Source organism: Miscanthus floridulus, chromosome 3 (genome assembly GCF_019320115.1).
Source record: "Miscanthus floridulus cultivar M001 chromosome 3, ASM1932011v1, whole genome shotgun sequence".
In the NCBI taxonomy this organism is placed as follows: domain Eukaryota; kingdom Viridiplantae; phylum Streptophyta; class Magnoliopsida; order Poales; family Poaceae; genus Miscanthus; species Miscanthus floridulus.
Window position 1 is genome coordinate 4,802,439 of NC_089582.1, and position 26,505 is coordinate 4,828,943.

The following is a 26,505-nucleotide window of genomic DNA, read 5'->3' on the forward strand; positions in this document are numbered from 1 at the left end:
TGTCCACTTTTTACCAGTCAAGACTACCTATACTGGTGCAAGACTAGCAGAGTTGTACATGGAAAGAATAGTGTGCTTATATGGTGTTCCCAAGAAAATTGTGTCGGATAGAGGCAGTCAGTTTACATCGCAATTCTGGCATAAAGTACATAGATCTTTGGGAACAAAGTTGAATTTCAGTTCTGCTTACCACCCGCAAACTGATGGATAGACTGAAAGGATCAACCAGATTTTGGAAGATATGTTGAGAGCTTGTGCACTTCAGTATGGTGATAGTTGGGATAAGGGTCTGCCATACGCAGAGTTCTCATATAACAACAGTTATCAGAAGAGTCTCAAGATGGCACCTTTCGAGGCGCTATATGGGCGTAAGTGTAGAACGCCTTTGTTCTGGAATCATACTGGAGAAACTCAAGTGTTTGGACCCGATGTCCTTAGAGACGTGGAAGAACAAGTGAGGATGATTAGAGACAATTTGAGAGTAGCTCAGTCCCGACAGAAGAGTTACGCGGATATTCGCAGAAGAGAGCTGACTTTTGAGATTGGTGATTATGTGTATTTGAAGGTGTCACCAATGAGAAGTGTGAGAAGATTCAATATGAAGGGAAAGTTAGCACCAAGGTATATTGGACCTTTTAAGATCCTAGAGAGACGTGGAGAAGTATCTTATCAGTTGGAACTGTCTGAGAGTTTGTCAGGTGTGCACGACGTGTTCCATGTTTCCCAATTGAAGGAGTGTTTGAGGGTACCAGAAGAGCAAATTTCTTTGGAAGAACTTGCTGTCAAGGAAGATCTTACTTATGAAGAGTATCCGATAAAGATCTTGGAAACTGCCGAAAGAGTTACAGGAAGCCGAATTGTAAAGATGTGCAAGGTGCAGTGGAATCGGTATACAGAGGATGAAGCTACATGGGAAAGAGAAGAGGATCTGAGAAAGACTTATTCCCAACTGTTTGAGTAAGCAATCACTCGAATCTCGAGGATGAGATTCATCTTAAGGGGGGTAGAATTGTAACATCCTAAAAATTGCACTCTTTTAAATAGCTAAATTGATTTGTTTACGCAATTATGTGTGCATACAAATGTAGGAAAATAATAATTTTATAAAACTAAAATCAAATATAAGATTAGCTACAAGTGATGCATACATGCTGCTGCATATCATTTTGTGAATGTTTGGAATTTATTAAAGATTTCAAAAAGAATTGAAATTTGAATTTAAAAATGGATTTGGAAAATTGTAGAAAAAGAAAAAGAAAAGAATCATTTTCCTCTCCCTCCCTTCTTGATTTTCGGCCCGCAGGCCTTCTCTCCTCACCGCGCCAGCCCAGCTTTCCCCCGCAGCCCAGCGCCAGCCGCCAGCCCAGCTTTCCCCTGCAGCCTAGCGCCAGCCGCCAGCCCAGCACCGCTGTCGGCCCAGCACAGCCACTAGCCCAGCCGCCGCGCCTTCCTTGCGCCCATAGCCGCTGACCGCCCAGCCTCACATGTCGACGCCATCCCCTTCCTCCCGCGCGGCTCGGAACCGCCCGCGCCCGGCGCTGCTACAACCGCCGCCCACGACGTGCGTCATGGGAGCGTCCCCCCCGCTCCTCGGCCTTGATAAATAGGAGCCGAGCCCCCTCGCACGCCCCCTGCTATTCCCCGTGCCATTTTCGCTCGCTCACGCCTCGGAAGCCCCACAACCGCCGCACGGAAGAGCTCCGCCGGCCACCGTCCTCGCCGTCCGCGTCGCCGCCTTCTCCGAGCCTCCCCGTCCTCGTTTTTCCCCGCGGTGAGAATCCCCTCGCTCTCCTCTTTCTCCCCAGCCCTTTTCTTTGGCGTTAGATGGTTCCTAGCGCCGTAGCCACGGGCGTCCATGAGCTTTGGCCGCCGGCCACGGCGTCCGCCTCCTTGGCTCACTCCTTCGGCCGTCGTGATGGCCTGGGGGAGTTCCCCTCCTCCCTAGCTTTCTCCCGGTGCCTCCGGATTTCCGAACCGTGGCCCATGGGCCGTGTTCCGCGCGCTCTGGTGACCTCCATGCCGCCGGCAATGGTGCTCTGCCGCCGGTGTCACTGTTCCGGCCGTCCAGCTTTCTTCTCTCTCCCCCGGATCCATTCCTGGCCGCTCATTTCTAATCCAACGACCGAGAATGTCCGGTACCCCTTCGCGTGGCAGATTTGCAAAAGAGACCCTCGGTTTCAGATGAATAGAACCCACAGCCAAAGTGCATTTCCCTGATTACGCATCCGCGTTTTGAAAACGTAAACTTCACTGCTTAAGTCTAAAATACGTTTTCAGTATTTATAGAAATGCCATTTGAACTATTTTGCTTATAAAATTGTCGTTTTAGCTCCGAATTGATCCATTCAAATCGCGTTAGCTTCGTAATTCCATAATCTACATGTTAGAACCACTGTTAGTCAAGTTTGGATCTTTTTAATTTCATGGTTAGATTTAATTAAATATATGGCTATAGGAAAACCCATTTAAATCATAACTTTCGCATTTTAGCTCCGTTTTTCGTGGACTTCACGTTGACGTGATCATAGCGAGATGTAGATTATTTTTACAAACATTTTATCTTGTTTTCAATACTATTGGTGTACTGTTCTAATGATAGGAATGTTTGCCTTGCATGAATGCTTTTGGAATGTTGTATGTTGTCGTGTTGGTCGCGTTCAGACGGTGAGGAGAACGTTGGAGATCAAGAGTTCTTCGACGACCAGCAGGACCAGCAAGAGTTTGTGAACCGAGGCAAGTATAGCATGGGCCTACCTTGACGTCCTATTTCACTTTAATCAATTACTCATTTGCATGTGTCTAAATATTATTACCCGTAAGGACATCCTAGTGAATTGTTTATCCTGTTCCTTGTCTCCTATGTGTTAAATGCATATGGGTAGATTGCTAGTGCTCTAACTGAACTTTATCTACATGATGATGAATGACTCTATGGAACTAAGAGTTTAACATGATATATAACAACTGTTCCATAGGGCGAAGGTGCAAATGACCTTTGTTCATGTTGCTCTCGGCCCTCCATAAGGACTTATCTGTCGGCAAAAGCGGGGACTGACAGTGCAACCGGGAGAGTCATATGGCTCTGACTTTAGCTCAGTAATAGGAACTTTTCTAGCTAGTTAGAGGTTACCTTTTTGGCGCAAATGGGGCATGCCATGTTGGGTATAGGGTTGCCTCTGTTCCTATGAGTATAGCCGCGATGGATATGTGCCATAGGAAAGGGGGGTTCCTACATCTGCCTGCCATGGAAACCTAGCGGCCCTAACTTGTTAGTGAAACCTATGAAATGGCTTCATAGTGTACCCTGCCCGCTCACCTTGGCAGTGACATGGGAGTAATTAACCCAGGCATATGGGGATCACGACTCACGGTGAATGTGCACCACCTCTGCAGAGGGTAACAAACTATTATAACAGCCGTGCTCACGGTTACGAGCGGCCCGGAAAACTCACAGAATAACTGGTTACTTGTTGATGATCATTTAAGTTGTTCAATGATGATATATGGTACACTTGACCTTGATATATGTTCTTATGGGAATTAAATGGGAGCTTAAGCATAATTTGATAACACCTGAGAATAAAAGCTTGACCTACTAAAAATGCTAACTGCAGTAAACCAGAGTCAACCCTTTTTTAGCTTCATAACCCCATGTTAACTTGTTAAGTACAGGATGTACTTACACTTGTTTATTTTCTTTATTTGGATAAAAATCCCGGATGGGTAACAGATGACAACGGGTATGAGGAATTCCCGGAGGATTTTTAGACTTATGGTCAACCAGTTGACCTTCCCTGTGATGGTGTTCCACGAGAGAGTTATCCTTTACTATTCCGCTGTGTTGTGTAAGACTACTTAATGTTATTATTTGTGATGTAAGAGACACCGTGATGATACTTTTTATGATTTGTCGACTTGTGTATGTGACTGATTCCTGGGCACACATGAGTATCGTGCATTCAATTTTATCCTTAAAATTGGGTGTGACAGACAATTATAAACACTAGGAGCATGCTTTCCTCGATTCATGTAATAAAGAAACCAAATGACTGTGCCAATCTGTCGCTAATCCCATTTGTAACTTGTAACCTACCTCTAGCTGAGAACATCCATTGAGCAATTCCTGTAGATCAAATGATGTAGTATTCAACACATTGGCCTCAGATATCAGTTGCTCCTCGGTTGACCTTGAGCTTGGAGCATAAGAAACAAACAGAGTAAGAAACAAAGTTCCAGTACCTCAACACAAGCTCAAGGTCATCAGTTCTTGGCATGCTTAATTTGATATCATCATTGGCAAAGTAAGTGAGGCCTCAGCTTAATGATATGTTGGTACAATTTCCAGATACTCAATCATAGGTGGCTGCCAAGGCGAAAAAAACAGATAGAAGAAAACTAAGATCATGTACCATGGTTTGATGACAGTCATGAGAATCATACAGAATGCACAAAAAACAAATTGCAGCCACCTCAGAGTTTATTTCTCATGTTGCATCATTGGCCAAATAGATATCAAGAGTTTGAACATCACAGTCATATCAAGAGATTGAACATCAGTGTCATAAATTCTAGATGCTTCAGCACAAAGAACCCTCACTAGAATCAGAGCTATGGACTTAAGCAAGACGCGGCTGCCACACCATAGGGTGCTCCTCCAGCGCCTAGGGTTAAGTAAACATCATCGACCAAGGCACTTTGCTCAGTTTGTAAATCGGACTAGGCATCATCATGTGCAAAATCTAGGCGACAACACATGTGTACAACAAATAAGAGGTGCACATCACACAGATCTGAGGGCGGAACAAGACGAAAGCAAATGTAAACATGTAGATCAACAAAAATGTCGCCTAGATCTAAGTATCTAAGAACATGAACCCTAATATCAGTGGACGACAAACTAAATCCACAAACGATTCAACATAAATCACCGCACAGAGAGGGGTAGGAGATGGGGGCAGGTGAGATATACTGTCGGAGCACTAGAGGACCAACACGAATCCGCCGGTGGAGGTTGACCGTATAGGTCAAGCAAGCTCGATGGGGAGGAAGAGGAGAGAGCGCACCAAACCAGAGGAGGAAGGAGAGGCGCGAAATGGGGGCGGTAACCCTAGCCCAGGCCCCAGGACGACAAGATCTCCCGCACCAAACCAGAGGGAGGGGGCGGCACCGGCCGCTGGATCTCGCCGGTGGGGAGCGGGAGGGGAGGGGCCGCGCCAGGGAAGAAGGTAGGGGAGGGGGGAGAGGGAGGGGCGCACCGGCCGCCGGATCTCGCCGGTGGGGAGCGGGAGGGGAGGGGTCGCGCCGGATCTCGGGAAGAAAGGTAGGGGAGGGGGGAGAGGGAGGGGGCGGCACCGGTCGAGCCGAGGAAGAAGGGGAGTGGGGGAGAGGGAGGGGGTGGCACCGGCCGCGCCGAGGAAGAAGGTGAGGGAGGGGAGGGGCGGGATCCGGCGGAGGATGGGCGGGTGTGGGTGCGGGAGGAGGGGAGGGGAGTGTAGGGGGCTGGGGAGGGGAGGGGAGCGTGCGTGCATGAGGAGCCGAGCGGGCGAGTCCGCGGCGGGTTAGGTTAAGGACTTCTTGGTTTTTTCTGTGCGTGTGCACGTTTTTTCTGGGCGTTTTAAAATAACCGACAGAAAAATAATATTTTTTCTGTGCGTGTATATACTTTTTCTGTGCGTTTTTAAAGATCCAACAGAATAAGTTGCATTTTTCTGTGAGTGCTGATTTTTTCCGTGTGTCTATTATCACGCACAGAAAAATCATGGGTTTTCGTATTTTTCTGTCGGGGTATTTTGAAACCGACAGAAAAATCATAATTTTTCTGTGCGTACCGAAAAAAACGCACAGAAAAATTAAACACCCACAGAACAATTCGAGTTTCCAGTAGTGACTATGCCAAAAGATAAGCCACTGAACGACGAGTACACTTTTATACCAGCCATTGCTAATATGTGGCCTGTTCGCTTGGCTGATAAGCCATGGCTGAAAGTACTATTGCCTGATTTGTTATGAGAGAAAAATATTGTTCGTTGGCTGAAAAAATACGGCTAAGCCAAGCAAACAGGGAGATAGTTTTTCTTAGTAACTACTCTCTCCATGTAACAAAAGAGTGTCATCCTCACTCTCTAAAAAGTCAAATATTTTTAATATATAAAAGAAAAATATCAAAATTTTAGTGCATAATCACTATCATTACATAAATCATTAAATATATTTTAATAACAAACTTATTTGGAGATACAAATAATGTTAAATTTTTCTATAAACATAGTCAAATTTAGAAAAGTTTAACATGCATGAACCCCGTAGGGGGCGTCTATCTATACATACAGAGAGAGAAGAAAAAAAATGTATGGATGGGACTTTCGTGCATGCCGTGTACAGTAGTGCGAAACAAGTCCAGCTGGAAAAAGTCACGGAAGTGCTGAGGACGTCACACACCGGACGATAGCAGAGGGAACATCATGCGACAACTCGCTAACTTGTACGACGATATATGGTCGGTCGTCGCTGTTGGATTTAGCACGCCCATCAGACGTCGTGCATTCACTCCCGAGTGCCGTAGAAATCGTGGCAAGCCAGCCCTGGTACCGTAGACCTTGACGCGTAGCCAGAGATGGGATCATGACGAAAGAACCTTCCACTGCAATTCCTTGAGCGTTCATTCCAACGACTCGTCTCGGTGATCTAGGCCACCGTACCGTACCAACAAACACGGCAACCTTTTTATTTTTATTTTGTTACGAGGACTATCGATAGAATATCGTCGATAGTCCATCGAGAGATATCCTACGAAGATAGATTGATAAGTAAAGAGGTGTATAATCAAGAAAAAGAAGGCAACAGAAATACACGAGTCAGAGAGGTTCAGACCGTCAGTATGACGTAATACCCTACTCCTGTGGTCTTTTGGATTGTATTGACTATCGTATGATATTGCGTGAATTTGGAGGGGATCTGACTTGCTTGTCTATCTTTTTTTTTTTGGTTGCCTCTCCTCTGGGTATAGCTGTAGCATCTGTTCGTACACACGCACGTCCACTCAACACACGCACGCTACTCACACTACCCGTGTATAAACAAACCTACAACTACACTCAGATCTAGAAGGTCGCGTCCTTGTCGAGATCACCGAAATCCAATGATTCCGTAAGCGACGGGTACGTGCACCACGCGGAGGCAACGAAATTTATTTGGGGATGCACCCCAATGAGACACCAGAGTTGCGATCCTCAGGGATCGAACTCTGGCGGGCAGCTCTCACACCGGAGAAGCTAGCCACTGAGCTACGCGCTCGTTCTCACTTGCTTGTCTATCTATACATACAGGGAGAGAAGGAAAAAAAAAGGTTTGGATGGGACTTTCGTGCATGCCGTGTACAGTAGTGTGAACCTGTAGATCGGAACAAGTCCAGCTGGAAAAAAGTCAAGGAAGTGCTGAGGACGTGATCGACTTGACACACCGGACGATGGCGGAGGGACCATAACGCGATTTCTGAATGCGACAACTCGCTAAGCGCGTGTTTAGTTCCCACCCTAAATTCTAAAAAAGTGCTACAGTAGCCATCACATCGAATCTTGCGATATATGCATGGAGCATTAAATGTAGACGAAAAAAACTAATTGCACAGTTTAGTTGGAAATTGCGAGACAAACGTTTTGAGCCTAATTAGTCCATGATTAAACAATATTTGCCAAATAAAAACGAAAGTGCTACGATAGCCTAATTTCTAACTTTGAACCCACTAAACACGCGCTAACTTGTACTACGGTATATGGTCGGTCGTCGCTGTTGGATTTAGCACGCCCATCAGACGTCGTGCGTTCACTCCCGAGTGCCGTAGAAATCGTGGCAAGCCAGCCCTGGTACCGTAGACCTTGACGCGTAGCCAGAGATCGGATTATGACGAATGAACCTTCCACTGCAATTCCAACGACTCGTCTCGGTGATCTAGGCCACCGTACCGTACCAACAAACACGGCGACCTCTTTATTTTTATTTATTTTATGAGGGACTCACCTACTATCTAGAGCAACTCCTCTTTGGCGATTGGCATCCTCTTTATTTGGGCAGATGTACCGTGAACTAGCCAGCTCTGCGAGGGGCATATCTCTATGTGCCCCAGTTCTCCACTAAATAAAGAAGAGAACCACCACTGCACAAGCCTTCAATTCATTTTCTGATTCGTTCGTGAGCTCGTTCCACTAGCTAGGATCACAACACAGCTATAGTTTGGTTGTGGTTTGCTGTTGCTGCATCCGCAAGAGGAGATCGAATCCATCAGGTCCGGGCTCTAACCCAAGCACACGTTCTTCTTCACTGCTACTACTTGTTTCATTTGTGCGTCAAATCAAAATTAAAGTAGCTCATTATTTTTTTATTCTTCTCTGCAGGGCGCACCAAGGCGAGGAAATCTAGCAAACAAACCAAACAGGCCCCCAAACTCCCCCAAGGAGACTTGATGGAGGAAATATACTCAGCTTCATTCTTAGTTCTGGAGGCCGTGATGACCAGCAGAACCCTCTCCTTTGTGTTGGCCAAGTGCACAAAGATGGCAATCTCGGTACTCAACTTTGACCTCCACAAGTTTGTCAACCTGACGATCACGGTTCGGCTGCTTCACAAGGCCGTCCAACTACTGCTCCAAAGCTACAGTAATAGCTGTCGAGTTCTTGTTAACCACGTCAAGCGCATCCAACGGATGTTTCGTGAGGTTTGCAAGGTGGGATCTTGTTCTCCATGCATTTGATTATGTTATGTTTTACATACATACTGTATTTGCAATGAGTACTACATCTTCTACATATTACGTCATTTGATGTCGTTCGAACCGTCTGCAACCTCCGAAGCGAAGAAAGATTCGCTATGGTTCGACTGCTCCAGTGTGCCAATCGAATCATACTCCTCCCACGGTCCGAATTTTTTTTTTATTTTTCAGCCCTTATTTTGAAAAATATTCACAAATAGACCCCTGATGGTTTGATTTCCGTTTATGAACCCTGACTTCGGCGTCATGTCTTTTGGCGCCGAGGAAACACGTCTCGGCGCCATGGCCAATGGCGCCGAGGTCTTGGTGAGGCGTCGGACGTGACGGTGACCTAACGCCGACGTTGATAAGGCATCGGCGCCGTAGATCTTGGCGTCGAGTTCAGCGCCGTAGATCTTGGCGTTTGAAATAAAACAAGTATAATTGTTCCGAGAAATATGCAACAATGCCATTGCGGTTCAACTGGTTAGGACGTGCTTGACTTAGCTCAAGGCCTGAGTTCGAACCCTAACATTAAATCTTTTTTTGCTATATTTTTATAAGCAGTGGAACAAGAAAAATTAGGGTGCGTTTAGATCAAAAAAATTTTGGATTTTGGCTCACTGTAGCATTTCGTTTGTATTTGGTAATTAGTGTCTAATTATGGACTAATTAGGTTCAAAAGTTTCGTCTCGCGATTTCTCGACCAACTGTGTAATTAGTTTTTTTTCGTCTACATTTAGTACTCCATGCATGTGCCGCAAGATTCGATGTGACAGTTACTATGCAAAATTTTTTGGCAACTGAACGGGGCCTTATTTGGAGGAACGTCGAGTGACCGAACCGAACTACCATGGCCGTGCCCGCTAGGGAGTAGGGAGGCAGGAGCAGGAAGGAGGAGAAAGAATACTAGGCCTCTCCGGTTGGGACGTCCGCGTCAAAGAGAGGCGTCAGCGTCGTCAGGTCACTCCGGGCCAGGAGGAGACGCGCCAAGCCCGCCCCGCGTCGCCCACACATGCATGCACACGTATGTACTGTTCTGTACACGATGAACTCACCCACCCAGCTGCCACACGTGTACGCGCTCGGCGGTTGGGCTGTCCGCTTCGGCCCCGGCACGCGAGGGTGACGCGTGCCTAGAGCCTTGGACGTACTCCTACTCGTTTAGGTTAGGGCGTCGGTCGGTCGTCGGCACGGCGCAGGGGTGAGGGGTCCATCCAAGCGCCAAGTGCCGGGCGCTCCTCGACCGATCGTTCTCGACGACGCGAGGCCCCGCAGCGTGGTGGACTTGGGGGGTGAAGGAAGGGAGCCCCGGCACCTGGTTCGCGCCGTCGCGCGGCACGTGATTGTAATGCGACTGCGTGCGAGTGCCGAGGACATCTTTTCTTTCTTTTCTTTTTTTTAAATAATACAAAAATACTGCTAGTAGTAGCTCAAGTGCTCAGTCTCCCCCTCCATATACGCTATGTGCAAAAAAGGAGCTGAGGCTAATGTGTCGTTCCACTGCTGCCTGCAGAGAACATTCCATTTGTTTAGACAGTGGACTAGTGTGGAGCCAACACCGAGGTCCATTGGTTCCCTAAACAAGGGGGGGAGTTTGCAACTTAGCGCGCCGGCTCTGGCTCCCACACTGTAGCTCAACTGTAGCGTGCAGGAGCTGGAGCCGGAGGAGAAAAAAAAAACGAGCTTCTTCAGCTCCGGCGCTGTCAGTGAGAGAGGAAAGGAGGAGAGAGAAAAACAGCTTTGGTGAACAGTATCGCTACAGGAGATGAACAGGGGAGGAGTCAGAGGAGCCGGGGAGGAGTCAGAGGAGCCGGAGCCGCTCGGAGCCTGGTCAAACGGGCTCTTAACTTTTTTACCACCCACCTGTGCTCCGATCCATCGCTGATTTTCTCAGCGCACCGTTCTTGTCTTGGGACCTCACTCGCCCCAAACACGTTGTGTGCCTGTGCCACGGGAAATGGTCCGTCCTCCACCGTCAGAAAACACGGTTTCTCCACCACCACCAGGTCCAGGTGCTTGGTTCCTCGGTCTAATACTCGAGAGAACTTGCATCGCCATCATCATGCCAGTGCCCAGGCCATATACGCCATATAAACGTCAACTCTTCCTCTACGAATATGATGCCACCGGCACGCTAGAAAGCGGCGATTTTCGTAGCCTTCCGGTGCGGCATGAGCACCATGACATATGCCGCCATCAGAGCGTGAGCGTCAGACTCGGACCAAACGGTATGGGGAGGACGCCCGCGACTTAGCTCCAAATAATTTTTTTTGTTCTATTGCTTATAAAAATATAGCAAAAAAAGATTCAGCGCGGGAGTTTGAACCCAGGTCTTTGAGCTAAGTTACGCGCGTCCTAACAAGCTGAACCACAATGGCAATGTTCCATGTTCCTCGGAATAATTATACTTGTTTCATTTTAAATGTCAAGATCTACGGCGCCGAGGCCTTGTCCACGTCGGCGCTAGGTTACCGCCACGTCTGACGCCTCACCAAGACCTCGGCGTCATTGGCCATGGCGCCGAGACGTGTTTCCTCGGCACCAAAAGCCATGGCGTCGAGGTCGGGGTCCATAAACAGAAATCAAATCACCAGGGATCTATTTGTGAATATTTTTTTTTAAAAAAGGCTGAAAAAATCCTATCGGTCATCTGCTGGCCGACATCGTCCAGTCGGCCTTTGGATGGCCGGTAGGTCTATTGCTAAAAATAGGCCCAGTCGGCAGGCTCCTATCGGTCCTCCAGATGCCGATAGGAGTCATGTTGGCTCTCCAGAAGCCGACAGGATACTAAATTTACAATTCATTTCAAACAACAACCAGATTTGTAATTAATCATTAAAAAATATTATTAAAAAAAATCCCTCTCCCTCTCTTTGGCTTTCGGAATTTCATCCCAAGTATTAGGAGCAAAGAAAAAGACACGTGCATGAACACAACCGTTTATGGCGTTATAAGGCCATCTCAGTAGTTAATAACTCCAGACACTTCGAGCCCAATAACAAGTTCAGCACTTAGACACTTCCAGCCCAATAACAAGTTCAAAGTTAGAACACCGCACAACTCACTCAACGTATACACCTAGTCTATCATATCACCACCGAAACAAACTAAGGGCCTGTTTCGATCTCAATTGGATTATTATAATCTAGGTTATGCATAGGATTATTATAATTAGGATTATGGACAATGTTTGGGTCCCTAGATTATGGTAATGGGTTATGTTTGGTTAAAGTGAGAAATTTCTATCTTTTTCGCTAGTTTGGCAAGTTGGACATTTAATTAGGGGCCAATTTAGACTTTCAGGATCCATAATCCCCTAAAACCTTGTTTCACTTGGATTATGGGATTATGGTAATCATGGGTTTTGATTATAATAATCCATCCTATAATCAAATCCTATTTGGATCAAAATTTGATTATATAAATCTGATTATTATAATCACACACGGTATCAAACAGCTCCTAAATATAGCATAGCAGAAACATTCTCCTATGTTCTCCATCTTCTCTTCCGGTAAACAGTATCTCCTGGTCGATCAATTTGCCAGATTTGACAACATCGTCAAACCTACTATCTTTCTTCGCCATCTTCTTTATCTCTTCTGGTAATGTTTCCAACTCCTAGTCGAATAAATGTTTGTCAAAGAACAACAACATTTGTTACTCACACTCCTCTATCTAGCAATCCTTTCAGAAATGTTTGCTATTCTGTCCTTTGACGCGAACACCTTTGCTCTGCTAGCTGTTTCTTGTCCATAGTGCACAGAATTAGCCAATTTCTCACAAGCTCATCAGCATTCTATTAATTTATAACGAAGTTGGCTGTTGGCATGGCCGACTAGTAGCAACCATTCTGAAAGCATAAGCATTTTCATAGTTCCCGAAGCCCCTACAGGGCTCACTACTGGAGGCCACGGCTTTGCCGAGTGTTTTTACACTCGGCAAAGAGCCCTTTGCACTCGGCAAAGGCTTTGCCGAGTGTAGCACTCGGCAAAGTCCGCTCGGCAAATTTTTTCTCGGCAAAGGGTCTTTGCCGAGTGCTTTTTATCGGGGCACTCGGCAAAATAAAAAATTTTTTTGCCGAGTGCTTGGGGCGGCACTCGGCAAAATATTTTCGGCCGTTGCGGCGCCGGCCGTTAACGGTTATTTTGCCGAGTGCCCGACCCAGCACTCGGCAAAAAAAAAAATTATTTTTTTTAAAAAAATTACTTTGCCGAGTGCCCCAGCCCAGGCACTCGGCAAAGTTTTTTTTTAAATTACTTTGCCGAGTGCCCCAGCCCAGGCACTCGGCAAAGTTTTTTTTTTATTTTTTTTAAAAATTACTTTACCGAGTGCCCCTGTCCAGGCACTCGGCAAAGTTTTTTATTTTTTTTAAATAATTTCTTTGCCGAGTGCCCCTGTTTAGGCACTCGGCAAAGAATTTCTGATTTTTTTTAAAAAAAAATACTTTGCCGAGTGCCTGGGCAGAGGCACTCGGCAAAGTACTTTTTTAAAAAAAATTAAAAAAAACTTTGAGGGCCCAAAACTGCCAGCAGGGATGTTCCAACAAAACAACAAGTTTCTAGGATTTCTATATACTCGTTTCTTTTTTTCTATTATTTTTGTTTCAAATTTATAATAAAAAAATGTTGTGCAATGGAAACGATCTAAAGAAGAGGTGGATGGTTCAGATAATGATATATGTTATACACATTCAATGTAGATAAAAAATGAGTCAGTATGAACATCTAACTGTATGTAAAAGTAGAGCACTATGACCTTTGTGTCTTAGATGGATTGCTTAAACCATTAAATTTCCAGCTGACACTGATATAGATAATTTTTTGGGTAATAGCCATTGTGCAGAGCAATGCGTGAATTTTGAAATAGAAGAACCAATATGACAGAAAGATGCAATCGTACCTTACATTTTGTAAGAACTTTTAAGTAATTAGATATACCAATTTATTGTCATTCGAGTATTCAAAAGTTCTTATCCCCATGCTGCAATTTAGTTTGATTTCCAAAGATCTGCAGCTATAACCTGTAAGGTGGGAACACTGTATGCTGGGGAGTATGCTGGTAGCTCCCAAGCAAATTGCAACGAAATCAACCTATGTCCCTAAAACCTATGTAGTTTGCTCATATTAAGTGAAAAGTGGTGAAGAGAAGTCACTCATTATATTCTATCAGTTTAACTTCAAAAACAAGTGACTAAAATGGATGCACAGTATGGAGAAGATATGAACGTTAACATTTTTTCATGGAAAGCATAAGTGTAGTCGTAGACCAAAAAATGACAAATATAACTGAAAACCAGTTTACACAAATACGAAGATAGATTATACTGCATAAAGATTGTTTAGGTGCTATGCCTATGATCAAGTCACATGAATAAAATCAGTTTTTCTTTAGCTATATTCTGTAACACTATTGGGTCACATGGTAGTGAGCCACTACTACAACTTGGTAGCATTGCAGCTGCAGAGTCACTCAGAAGTTAGAACAAATCGCACTTGTAACTATTGATCTCAAGCTACCTCAATGTTGAATCAATCTATCAATATTTAGAGCCCAGTACATATGAACACATCTTGTTCACTTGCATTTTATAAAACATGAACAGAAGAAGAATAATGACCTGTTACCTCACGGGCATATATCATTGTATACATTGTGTGCGGAGTAGTAGTACATGTTTGGCTCAGATTTGCCCCATTGTAATCACATAGCCTCTAAATTGGTTGCTTGTATATGGTATGCAAGCCATCCTAGTTTAGCGGCTCACAAGTATGGGGACATTTCATCATCATTGCCGCTGCCTCAGCATACAAAGTTTCACATCATTGCATATGCCATTGCCTCAGTACAATTGGTTTAGAAGTTTGAACAAATTCATCATTGCAAATGCCACAAATTCAGTTAGCAGATAGAGAAGCAAGTAGTAGTAGTAAGCAACTTAAAATTTGGCATTTGCTCAGAAAAAATTGGCATCATAGGCACTGGCATTTGCTCAGAACAAATTAGCATCATAGGCAATGGCATATGCTAAGCATTCCAAATATTGGCATCACAGGCAGCAATGGAAGCTAACTGAGCTTAGCAATGGAAATCCAAAATTCCAAAAATTGCATAACATTAGCTAGGGTTCGTCATCTACATCACCAACCAACAGGAGTAGTAATAGTAGATATCGGCAGTGGCGAAGCCAGAGTAAGTTAGAGGGGGGTGCCTTTCTCTTATAGGTGTGAAAATTTGATCTACAACCATGGTAAAAATTTGTTCCTAATAGAGGTTTTTCAAATTTCTGTGGGTGCATGGGCACCCACAAGCTACTATGTAGCTTCGCCCCTGGATATCAGTATGCAGTAGTAGTAGGAATTCAGTGAGTAGTAGATAGCAGTACAAATAGTAGGAAATAGCAGGGTAGTAGAGAGCAACAGCCAGCCAACACCATTAGTAGTAGTAGTAGTAGAGACTAGATAGAGTAGTAGAAATAGGAGCTAATAGCAGATATCAGTAGTTGTAGCAGTAGGCAGATTAAATGCATAAACATGTTTGTTTGTAAATAATTGCTCTCAAAATAGCGGGTTGCTGCACCAAGCAGCCTTCCAACGCTTGTTGGTGATCACTGATCCTTGACTAATGTGACAGCCCTTCTTACCAAAATAACAGGTTCTAGATCAAAAATTAAGTGCCTAGAAAAATAGCAATATAACCAGGAAAATAAGTTACTGAAGATTAGTACAAAACAGGTTATATGCTCATAGGATTAACCAACTGATCAACTAATAAGCAGTTCAAATTAATAGATAAATTGCTAGGCAAATAATTAAACAGTGCTGAAAATAATCAACACTCTAGAATCCGACTGTCACGTTGTCTCACTACACCGCTTTGTATCATCGAGCAACAAATTAGTCCACCCAATAGTGCAATCACACCCAAGTTATAGAAACTAGCAGATTGCACATTAAAAAAATAATAGAGGCATCATAGGCAGCTATAGAATTAATCATAGGCATCACATAGGCAACAAGAAAAGGGGATCCAAAACCTGCAGGGAGGAAGAAACGGGGATCCAAAACATGCTAGGGTTCGGGCTCCCTGCGCGGAGGAGGAAGAAGACGGACGGACGGACGCCGAGCAGGAGGAAGACGGCGCGGGGAAGGAAGAAGACGGTGCGGACGGAGGTACGCCGGGGAGGAAGAAGATGGCGCGGGGGAGGAAGACGACAGCGCGGACGGAGGGACACGGCCGCCGCTGCCGGAAATGGCCGGCCGGCACCAGCCAGCCACCTCTGGGCGGCCGAGGCGAGGGGGGCCGGGCCGTGGGGAGCTGCCGGGGCGCGGAGAAGGTTTCGAGCAAGTTGTGACATCGGATACAAAAAACCCAGACATCTCCACATGTGATCATTGTGAAACGAAGTGATCACATGTGGAGATGTCTGGGTTTTTTGCATCCGACGTCACAACTTGCTTGAAACCTTTACAATTTTTTACCACAGCCTCCACATGTGATAACACGACGCCTCGACAAGTTTCGTGATTTTCGGACTTCGTTTGCATTTTATATAATTTAAAATCACATTTCCGGCAAGTACCTCGACATGTTACGTCAACGAGATGCTCGAGATTTTATGTGACTTCCTGGATACGGCCTAAACATACCCTAAATATCATGAGTATCAATTTTTGGATGACCAAAGTCCATTATTCTATGTACCTGCAGTTCAAATTTGCAATATCCCAAACAATTAGACGAAACGAAATAAACTAATGAAATATATCAAAAAAAGTCAAAATTGCCCCAAATTTGAAAATAGAGTTTGAAATACTATCACAAGGCCACAAAAAAAATTTGGGCCCAAAATCAAAAAAAAAAAAATTGCCGAGTGCCATGGGGGGCACTCGGCAAAGTGGGCTTTGCCGAGTGCCGGCCCAGGGGGCACTCGGCAAAGTTGATTTTCAAAAAAAAAAAAAAATTGCCGAGTGCCTGACGCTGGCACTCGGCAAAATAAGTTTTAAAAAATTAAAAAAAAATTTGCCGATTGCCCAAGGCTTACGCTCGGCAAAATAAGTTTTTAAAAATAATAAAAAAAAATTTGCCGAGTGCCATCCGTTAGGCACTCGGCAAAATCTGACGGCACTTTTTCCGAGTGGGACTTTTGGCGAATGCCGCGGCACTCGGCAAATCCCAGGTTTGCCGAGAGCCAGGCTTTGCCGAGTGCTTTATTTTGCCGAGTGCGGCACTCGGCAAAATATTTCTTTGCCGAGTGCCCCGATAAAAAGTACTCGGCAAAGTCTCAGGCACTCGGCAAAGTACAGTTTTTCAGTAGTGGCTGCAGAACTACAAAGTTTGTTAATGTTGAGATTAAAAATACTGACCACATGATACGACATGCATATATAGCTGATCCTTTCTTTTCTGTCGAATATAAGCAGGCCATTGTCATCCACTGCACACCAGCCGATCAGATAGTGGAACAGCAGGAGCGTTGCTCCAAATACTCACAGCAGGCTATTGGGTTTGCCATTTCCACATACAGCGGGTTCCTTGTTTCTCCAAAACCATACTCCACTGGAGACACTGTCGTCAAGATCGCCACCTCAGCTGCCTTCTTCGTGGCCATCATTGCTGACTTGGTTTCGTGGAGGATGAAACCAAGGTGGGGAAGGGCTTTGGTATATATATCAACGTTCCATCTGATGCTGATGACATTTGGCATATTCGTCTCATTCGACAAGGACTATGGATACCTTATTCTCTTGGTATTGCTAATAATATTGATTGCGGCCACCCTCCAACGCAAAATATGGCATGGAGTGTGGCAACAAAGCAGGGACGACAACACAACAATCAGTCAAGACCTTGACTTAATGTTCGACTTGTCGGCCCTTATCCTCAACTTGGATAGCATCATCACCATGATCACTACCATTAGCGGGCACTTCCCTTCGGGCTTAAGCAAATACGAAGCAGCCAAGACCACGGGGTTCTTGTTGTTCTCCACCATCGTCCTAAGCCTGTATCTGATGATGGTGGCAACGGTGAGAACTGTGGCGCTCACTGTCACTTCCATGTACCTCGATGTCTTGCTGATGGTTCTCCTAGTGAGCACACTTATCTCCACCTCAATCACATTTATATATTTTTTGGGCCAACCATTGTTAGAGGAGGGGGAAGTGCCCACATGAGATGAGAGTCTTATTTAATTTCCCTGTGAGTTTTCTAGAAACTGTCAAGATAATATCCATTTTCCTGTGTGTTTTAAGAAACCATCAAGGTAATGCTATTTACCCTGACGGTTTATGCAATAATCGTCAAAAAAATTCGAAACCGTCAGGGAATTTCTCGTTTCCAGTAGTGAATGTTCCGAAGGTTTGAGCGTTGGATGGGTTTGCCTACTGGCTGGTGTGGTTTTGTGGGTTGGTATGAGGATTTGGCTGTGGGATGTGGGGTGGACGGATCGTCCTAACTTGGATGAAGGCTTTGGACCTCTGCTAGCTTGTAGGAGTATTAGTTGCTGCCTTTTGCCTCTGCAATCTAATGAGCCGTGACGACGGCACTCTAGTTTGCTGGAGTGGCTTCAATTAGTCTATCCCTTTTTTGCTGTGCTCTTTGTAGCTCTACTTGTGGCTGCTGCTATTGCTGTTTCAATGTGAGTGCGGCCGTAGGCTTGGCAAAGATGGGGTCTACCGCGTCAGCCTCAGGTGCGCCAATTCACTCCTATGTTGATATCACGGATCGGGGGAGTGGCGTAAGCACTCTGGGTGTTGACTTGTAGATGTTATGCTTTCTATAAACTTAGTCAAAACTTAAACAAGTTGGACCTAGGACAAAATAGAAAAGCCTTATATTTTAGGACAGATTGAATATTTAACACGAAGGAGGCATGCTTGCCCTTTCCTTCTATGAAAAATTCTTAGTGCCGCGGTTGGTGGCTGAAAGAACATGGTTACAAAAGGAGAAATATACCGCCTGTAGCCGACAGAAAAAGTGGACTATATGAAGCAACAATCAGACAAGACACCAAGCTTCGTGCGTAAGCCGCGGCTCCTCAGACCAGATGGTCGGGACGTCTGGTTGGTACTCTCGCGTGCAGGGTTCGAACCCCCACGGGTGCGTTCGTTCGCCTGTCGGAGTTAAAAAAATCCCCTCGCATGTCCCGAGTTTCCCAAAGCACAGGCAACGGACTGGCCCACTCACAGGGTAACGGGCCCCTGTGTAAGGGCGGGACACGGTGTTCGGGGGTTTTCTCGGCCTGCGTGAGAAGGTCTTCTTTCTTAAGCACAAAGTTGCAGGAGCTGTCTGCCCATCGTAGGCCGAGTTTTTTTTTAAGCCAAGATGGAGGTTTGCTGCTGCAGCTGCCGTCATTCCTGTGCAAGGCCAAACAACCCTTTGAGAAAGATATAAACCATTTTATAGTTGTATTATTATCCAACCGGTGACGACATTAAGCTCCACTTAAAAACAGAACGGAATGGTTGAAAAATGTAACCTCACCAATTGAGTAACTAATAATACAGAGTAAAGTCAATGGAGTGGTTGACAATATTGTTATCTCATGAAGTTGACGAACTTTAGCCAAAGATGTTTACCCAAGGCAAAGGCAATGCATACAATGCCCTCACTACGGAAGCAAGTTTTTTTTTTTTTTTTTTTTTTTTTTGAGGAAACTGGAGGGGTCGCAGCCCCTACAGAACATTTATTAAAAGCAATAAAAGAACAGAGAGTTTACAAGCAGAGTTCAAGAAACAAAAAAAGAGAAAGAAAATGAGACAAAATCCTGGGCTTAGATCATTTCTAACGATTGTATCCATTGTTCAAACTGAGTTGAAAGACTTGATTTAACTCTCACAGCCACCATTCTTGCTTCTTTAAGAAAGATCTTCTGCAGTCTTGTATGCTCATTTGATTTTCATTAAAGACTATCTCATTCCTGGCTAGCCAAATTGTTCAGCGCATTAAGATGATTGCCACCATTAAGAACTGGGAGTCAATCTAATTCTTGAGGCAATTGAAGTTTTCAAGAGTGCCACTGTGTAAGGAGGTTGTCAAATTGATGAGTCCCCAACATTGCTGTGCAAAGGGGCATTGTAAGAAAACGTGATCAGTACTTTCTTCAACACCCAAAGCACAGAGCTCACAATCATATGAATCTAGCTCCATGTGTTTTATCCTGAGGATATTTCTCGTACTCAACCTATCTTTAAGTAGTAGCCAGCAGAAAACCTTGTGTTTAGGTTGGCAGTAGCTTTTCCAGACCCATTTGAAGGCTGGATCGGTTGGCTGATGTCCAATCAGTTTTCTGTAAGTTCTTGAGGTAGAAAATCTGTTAGATCCCCCATTATATGACCAGATGTCATCACTGTTCTCCAAAGTTGTTGCTTCCATTATTTGTTGAAGGTTCTGCATCTGTGTGAAAGCTGTTTGGGAGAGTGGTAAGTTGAACATTCCTATGATTGTGTCTTGACTGAATGCTCTATTAACAGTGATTAGCTTGTTTTTAGCAAAAGAATGGATCTCAAGAAAATTCTGTTCAAGAGGTATATTTAACCATTTGTCCTTCCAGAAGAAGCAGGTTTGCCCATTTCTGATTTGGATGACTGCAAGACCCTTAAAATCTGACAGCAGATTTAATACATCTCTCCACCAAAATGATCCTTTTTTTACATGGCTTGGTAGCTTTCCATTTTTGTAATGCTTTTCCCAAATCAAATTCACCCATGGAATGTCCCTTCTGTTAAAGAACTTGTCAAGATTTTTCATTAGCAGAGCTTGATTCTGTATCTCAATATTGATGACTCCCAGTCCTCCTCCTTCTTTTGGCACACATACCATCTCCCAAGCAGCTTTGGGTTGAGTCCTGCCATTGATATTTGAGCCCCTCCACAAGCAATGTTTTCTAAATTTGTCAATCTGTTTTATAACTGTCTTGGGGAGCTCAAGAGTACACATGTAGAAGGTTGTTAAGGCTGAGAAAATTGCATTAGTGATTTGCAGCCTCCCAACCTGATTGAGCATAGAAGGAATACCACCCAGCCTTCTTTCACATTTATTAATCAGAGGCAAGAAATCCTATACTCTGGGCTTTGTTAAACCTAAGGGTAGTCCTAGGTAGGTGAAAGGCAGACTCCCCTTTGAACAACCAAAAGTTCTAGCCAAATGGTCAAGCCTCTCATCTGAAATGTTGATTGGGAACATCATTGACTTGCTGTACTTAACTTAAGCCCAGTTGATTCAAAGAAATTATGGAGCAATGTTTTGAGGAAGAACAGCTGTCTCGGTTCAGCTTCTAAGATTATTAAAGTATCTGCATACTGTACTACTGGAAAATCAGAGGAAGACTGGAGGGGAATCGGTAATTTCAGTAATCCCATATGTTTGGCTCTGTTGATCATTACTTGCAGATAGTCAGCAGCTAGAACAAATAGCAAGGGTGATAGAGGATTCCCTTGTCTTACTCCCCTCCTGCAGTGCACTGTTTTTCCAAGGACTCCATTTAAGAGCACTTGAGATGTTGCAGAGTTCAAGATGTTTTTTATCGATGAAATCCACTTCTGTCCAAAACCATGAGCCTCCATTAAGGTAATCATTGCTTGGTGCTCAATTTTATCAATGGTATTCTCAAAATCAAGCTTAAGAATGACAATTTCTTTCTTAGAATGGTGGCAGATATGTAGATATTCAAATGCCCATACCAGGCAGTCTTGATTGTCCTGGTTCTGATGAAGCCATATTGGTTTCTGTGAATTAGAGGGATGACTGAAGATTGCAGTGTATTGGCTAGGATCTTTGTGAGAAGCTTTACTGAAGTATTCAACAATGAAATAGGCCTAAAGTCACCAACATACTTGGGGTTATCCACCTTTGGAATCAGGGTTATGTAAGAGGAATTGATGCTCCCCAGGCAGACATCATCACTGTAAAAACTGTGACATAGATCATAGAAGTCCTGTTTGATGATTGGCCAAGCTGCCTTTATGAATTCATTGTTAAAACCGTCTGGCCCTGGAGATTTGTTGTTGGGCAAAGCCCTGATGACACTATCAATCTCTTCTAAAGTGAAATGTTCTTCAAGGTGTTGCAGCTGTGAGCTTGTAGTGATTAGATTTTCTGGTTGCATAGTGAAACCACTAAATTCTGTGACACCTAGTCTCTGCCTGAATTCATTCCACAGGATCTTATCTTTGTCATTGTGATTAGTTACAGTTATCTCCTCATCTGATGTCAGTTCATTAATCAACTTGTTTCTATGTCTCAAGGTTGCATTGGCATGGAAGAAATGTGTCCCAGCATCCCTCAGTTGCACCCACTTGATGTTGCCCCTTTGCTTCCAATAAACATTCTGCTTTTCTAATAAGTTCAGGAGATGATTTTCTAGTATTTTTCTGAAGTTCCACTCTGCTAAGCTCAGATCTATGTAATCTTCTAGCACTTCTAGAAAGAGGATGACTATCCTGACATTTGAGATCAAGGTCTTCAGGTTTGTCATTGAGGCCTGCCACTCCTTTAACCTTTTCCTGAGGACCTTCAGTTTAGCAGTAATGTTCTTAGCTTTATCAGTGATATGATTTGGCTGACTCCAGCTCTGTGTCAAGATGCTTTGGAATTCTGCCATGTTTCAACCAGAAGTTTTCAAATCAAAAAATTCTACTTCTTGGGATTAGTGTGGAGACAGCCACCAGACATGGGCAGTGATCTAAAGGAACCATATCAAGGGTTTTAGCAGATGTATTGGGGTAGGAGATGGCCCAACTATTTGGGGTGAATACCCAGTCAAGCTTCTCTAGGAGATGAGAGGGTTGCATGTTTGACCAGGTAAACTTTCTGCCTTATAGAACAATTTCATTAATGCAGAGAGCACGGATTGCAGAATTGAACCTGAACATTTCTGACAGGTCTCCACCAGGTTTATTTCTATCCTCAGGTTTTTCTAATGAGATTAAAATCTCCTAAAACCATCCAGTCTGTGTTCTCAGGCATTTGAATCTCTTTGAACCAATTTAGAAATGAGCCTTTCCCTTCTGGTGTACATGGTCCATAAACACATGTAAGGATCCAGTTGGAATTGTCATGTTTGGAGCAGAATTCAACAGATAAAGCAAAATCATTGTTGAATATTTTAGCTCATCAAACACTGAACTTTTCCAAACTATCAAAATTGCCCCAGAGGCCCTAACTGATGGGAGGAACTCAAAAGCATCTAGAGCTGGGGGGCAGATTTTCCTGATGAAAGATACATCCATATTTTCCTTGGTTTCTTGAAGACAGACAACATCACAAAAAGCATCAGAGATCTTGTTTCTAACTGGATCCCATTTTCAGGCAGAATTGATGCCCCTTACATTCCAGTTTTTAGTTAAGGTCTGATTCATTGGGAAAAAATGCATTAGAAGAAGTTCACAGATCCATGCTTAACATGTATCAACAACCAGGTCCATATGATTAACAGCCGTTTGTAAAAACTAAAATCACCAAACTGTTGACAGACCAAGATAGGGGCACCATTACAATTACATTCTGTCTGAGTGCTCAAGCTGAGCCAAAAAAAGCTATAAGCCAAAAGAAAGTGGCTTCCTAGCTTCTCTCTACTGCATTTCTGTTCAACTGTCATTTTCACCATTGCCCTCAGGTTCTGCCTCTTTCCCTGCAGGCCCACCAGTGTCTCCCTTGCTTTCTTGTGTCTTGCTCTTTTTCCTTGCCACAGGTTCAGCCTTCTTCTTCTTGAATAGCAGGGCCAAGTCCCATTTGCAATTGTTTACGTACGGTAAAGAACCGTACAAGCTTTATATTAGTCGGTGAGAAGGGATGTACAACTTTTTATTAGTCGTATTATTGCCGGCCGGTACTGTGAGGACTTTTTTATATTTTTAATCCTTTTTTATTCAATACTTTAGTAATAATCTCTCTAAAATTTTTTTGCGGATCTGACCATTTTGGTCGCGCCAGTGCCGTCGGCGCGACAAAATAACGTTGCTGCACCACATGCATTGGCGCGGCAACATCTGTCACTTTAGATGGCGTTTCTGACGTGCACACCTTGTCACAGTATGGTTTTGTCGTTCTGCCGGTAGTGGCGTGACAAGACTTTTGATACGACATCGGATGAAGATGAACTTTATATGAAAATGGTAGATCTCGATGAGATCTACGACTTTTTAGTTTTGAGTTTTTTTTTGAGGATGTTAAGACCCTAAAAAAATAATATAAATTTCATGAGCATAATAATTGTGTACTAGTGCTTGTAGCATTAGAAAAATAGTATCTTTTCTGTATGGTCTTACATAAAAGATGTAGATCTCATTGTTTTGAGTTTTTACATTTGATGTCGTTCAGATGCTCGAAAAAATAATGTAAAATTTTAGCAGCATAATAATTATGTATTAGCGCTTGTTGCATTAGAAAAATAATATCGTTTTTATGTGGTGTCAAATGAAGGTACTTATTATATCAAAGTTGCAGCTCTCAATGAAATTTACAACTTTATAGTTTTGAGTTTTTATATTTGAGGTGGTTAACATACTCTAAAAATAATAAAATATTTGAGCAGCATATTAATCATGCACTAGGTGTTGTCGTCTTACTAAAATTATAATTTTTTCTGTATACGATACTTTTTATATTAAAGTTGTATCTAACTATGATATCAACAACTTTTTAGTTTTGAGGTCTTTCATTTGAGATAGTTAAAATACCCAAAACGTATTAATCATGTATCAAAGCTTATCTTTTTAGAAAAATCATATATTCCTTATTTGATGTTGCATAAAAATACTTTTCAAATGAAAGTTATGGATCCCATTGAGAGCTAGAAATTTGATATAATAAATATCTTTATTTGACACCATACAAAAATGATATTATTTTTCTAATGCAATAAGCACTAGTACGTGATTTTTATGCCGCTGAAATTTTATATTATTTTTTTTAAGCATCTTAATGACCTCAAATATAAAACCTCGAAACTAGTTGTAGATCTCGTTGAGGGCTATAACTTTGATGTAAATAGTATCTTCATTTGACACCATACATAAAAGATATTATTTTTCTAATGTGACAAGCACCATTATGCGATTAATATGCTACTGAAATTTTATATTATTTTTTGAGTATCTTAACGTCTTTAAATGAAAAAAAACTCAAAAATAGAGAGTTGTAGATCTTATCGAGGTCTACAATTTTCATATAAAAGCTCATCTTCATCTAACGTCATATCAAAAAGTTATGATTTTTCTAAGGTTCAGTCTTGTCACGCTACTCCCGGTGGCCCGATAAAACAATATTGTCACACCAATGTGAGTGGCGTGACAAGATTCTCCACGTCGGAAACGCCATCTAACGTGGCAGATGTTGCCGCACCAATGCATGTGGTGCGATCAAAAGGGCCAGATCCGCAAAAAAAATTTTGGGAGCGATTATTATTAAAATATTGAATAAAAAGGATTAAAAATAAAAAAAATGCCCACGGTGACGGAGTGGTGGATGTTGATATATAAGTTCACACCCACCATCTGACCACCTAGCACAATAGTGACGCGAGAATAGTGGTAGACTTTTGTGACCTGTTATTTTTCTAGATAACAGAAAAAATCAGCGTCAGACTTCTTCATAGAAGCATCAGACCGAAGTTCTTACACTTGCAAGCGCACACACATCCTCCATACATATTATCTCCACTGAGCGTCTATTGTCTACAGTAAAATATTTCATAGGACAAAATTTGAATGTTAAAATGATTAGTATTTTGAGACGGAGTAAGTAGGATATATCGTAGTTTAGTGTGGCATGATGACATCCAAGAGGCCAGTGCCTTTCCTTGAGCTTTCTAGCTCATTTCGGGCCACACAATTTCTCGGCCTGTTACCGTCGTACAAAAAAAAAATGAAATTAGTGCCCCCACCCCCCTCCCCGCAATTTCGGTCAGCTTGTATATAAATACAAGTGCACCATCTCTGATTTCTCGTGATCCAATTCCCAAGTTCCCAGCGTCGCTTCACACCATCAGCAGCTTTAATTGGCTACCTAGTAGTACTCACTACTCCAGATCTGGACATCAGTGCCGGTTCAAAAACCCACTTCACTATCGGATTTTGAACCGACAGAGTGATGGGGTTGATATCACTGTCGGTCCTTAAAAACCGACACTGATCTACAGGAAACAGTGTCAGTTCATGGCTCCACCCGGCAGTGTCCAGTTGAACAACACTGCTGGTTTATAGTGCCAACCGACAATGAATGTTGCTTCAAGAGTGTCGGTTCTTGGCTGAAGCCAGCAGTGTTGAGCAAGCCTACACTGTCGGTTCATGGATCAAACTGGCAGTGTTGTAGTAAATATCAGTGTCGGTTCATGGATCAAACCGGCAGTGTTTTCGTAACTATCAGTGTCGGTTCATGGTTCAAGCCGGTAGTATTGAGCAAGCCAATATTGTCGGTTTGCTTCTAACCGGCAGTGATGGTTACGACAACAATGCCGGTTTGTTGCTAACCGGCGATGATGACCCGTTCATATTTTATTGTTTTATAATTTATTTTAATTTATATTTTTTCATGGAATCGGGTTTCGCTTTATATACGCTATGTAGACGACAGGTCCATCAATATTAAATATTACAAATGTTACGATTACAATTCAAATGTTCTTATTCACATCTCGATCCCTCAAAATAAAAAAGAAATGTTCTTGGACTTCACACATGCTTCTCGGACTTCTTACAATAATCTGGCGAGCCGCTCTGGGCCATACTGGTCCTTGTACTTCACGGATTGTGCAATGG

At 43.4% G+C, this 26,505-nt stretch overlaps 2 protein-coding genes across 5 annotated transcripts in view; one reads left to right on the top strand and one right to left on the bottom strand.

Moving 5' to 3' along the window:
* Positions 1 to 7,896: 7,896 nt before the first annotated feature.
* On the top strand, positions 7,897 to 21,792 carry LOC136541277 (uncharacterized). Of its 4 annotated transcripts, XM_066533092.1 has the most exons (5): positions 7,897 to 8,281; positions 8,391 to 8,719; positions 17,167 to 21,089; positions 21,206 to 21,316; positions 21,393 to 21,792. In XM_066533092.1, the coding sequence occupies exons 2-3, from the start codon at positions 8,459 to 8,461 to the stop codon at positions 17,920 to 17,922; spliced, it is 1,017 nt and encodes a 338-aa protein (XP_066389189.1). In that variant the 5' UTR covers positions 7,897 to 8,281; positions 8,391 to 8,458; the 3' UTR covers positions 17,923 to 21,089; positions 21,206 to 21,316; positions 21,393 to 21,792. The 4 variants fall into 4 exon arrangements, with proteins under 4 accessions (XP_066389189.1, XP_066389188.1, XP_066389190.1 ...); XM_066533091.1 differs by having other exon boundaries at positions 17,167 to 21,316; XM_066533093.1 differs by having other exon boundaries at positions 17,167 to 21,316; positions 21,404 to 21,538.
* LOC136543005 (uncharacterized) overlaps positions 21,321 to 26,505 on the bottom strand; it is a 41,590-nt gene continuing 36,405 nt past the window's right edge. Inside the window, exon 3 of the mRNA XM_066535595.1 lies at positions 21,321 to 22,342. Within this exon, the coding sequence (XP_066391692.1) occupies positions 21,321 to 22,342 (1,022 nt within the window). The remainder of the gene's footprint in view (positions 22,343 to 26,505) is intronic.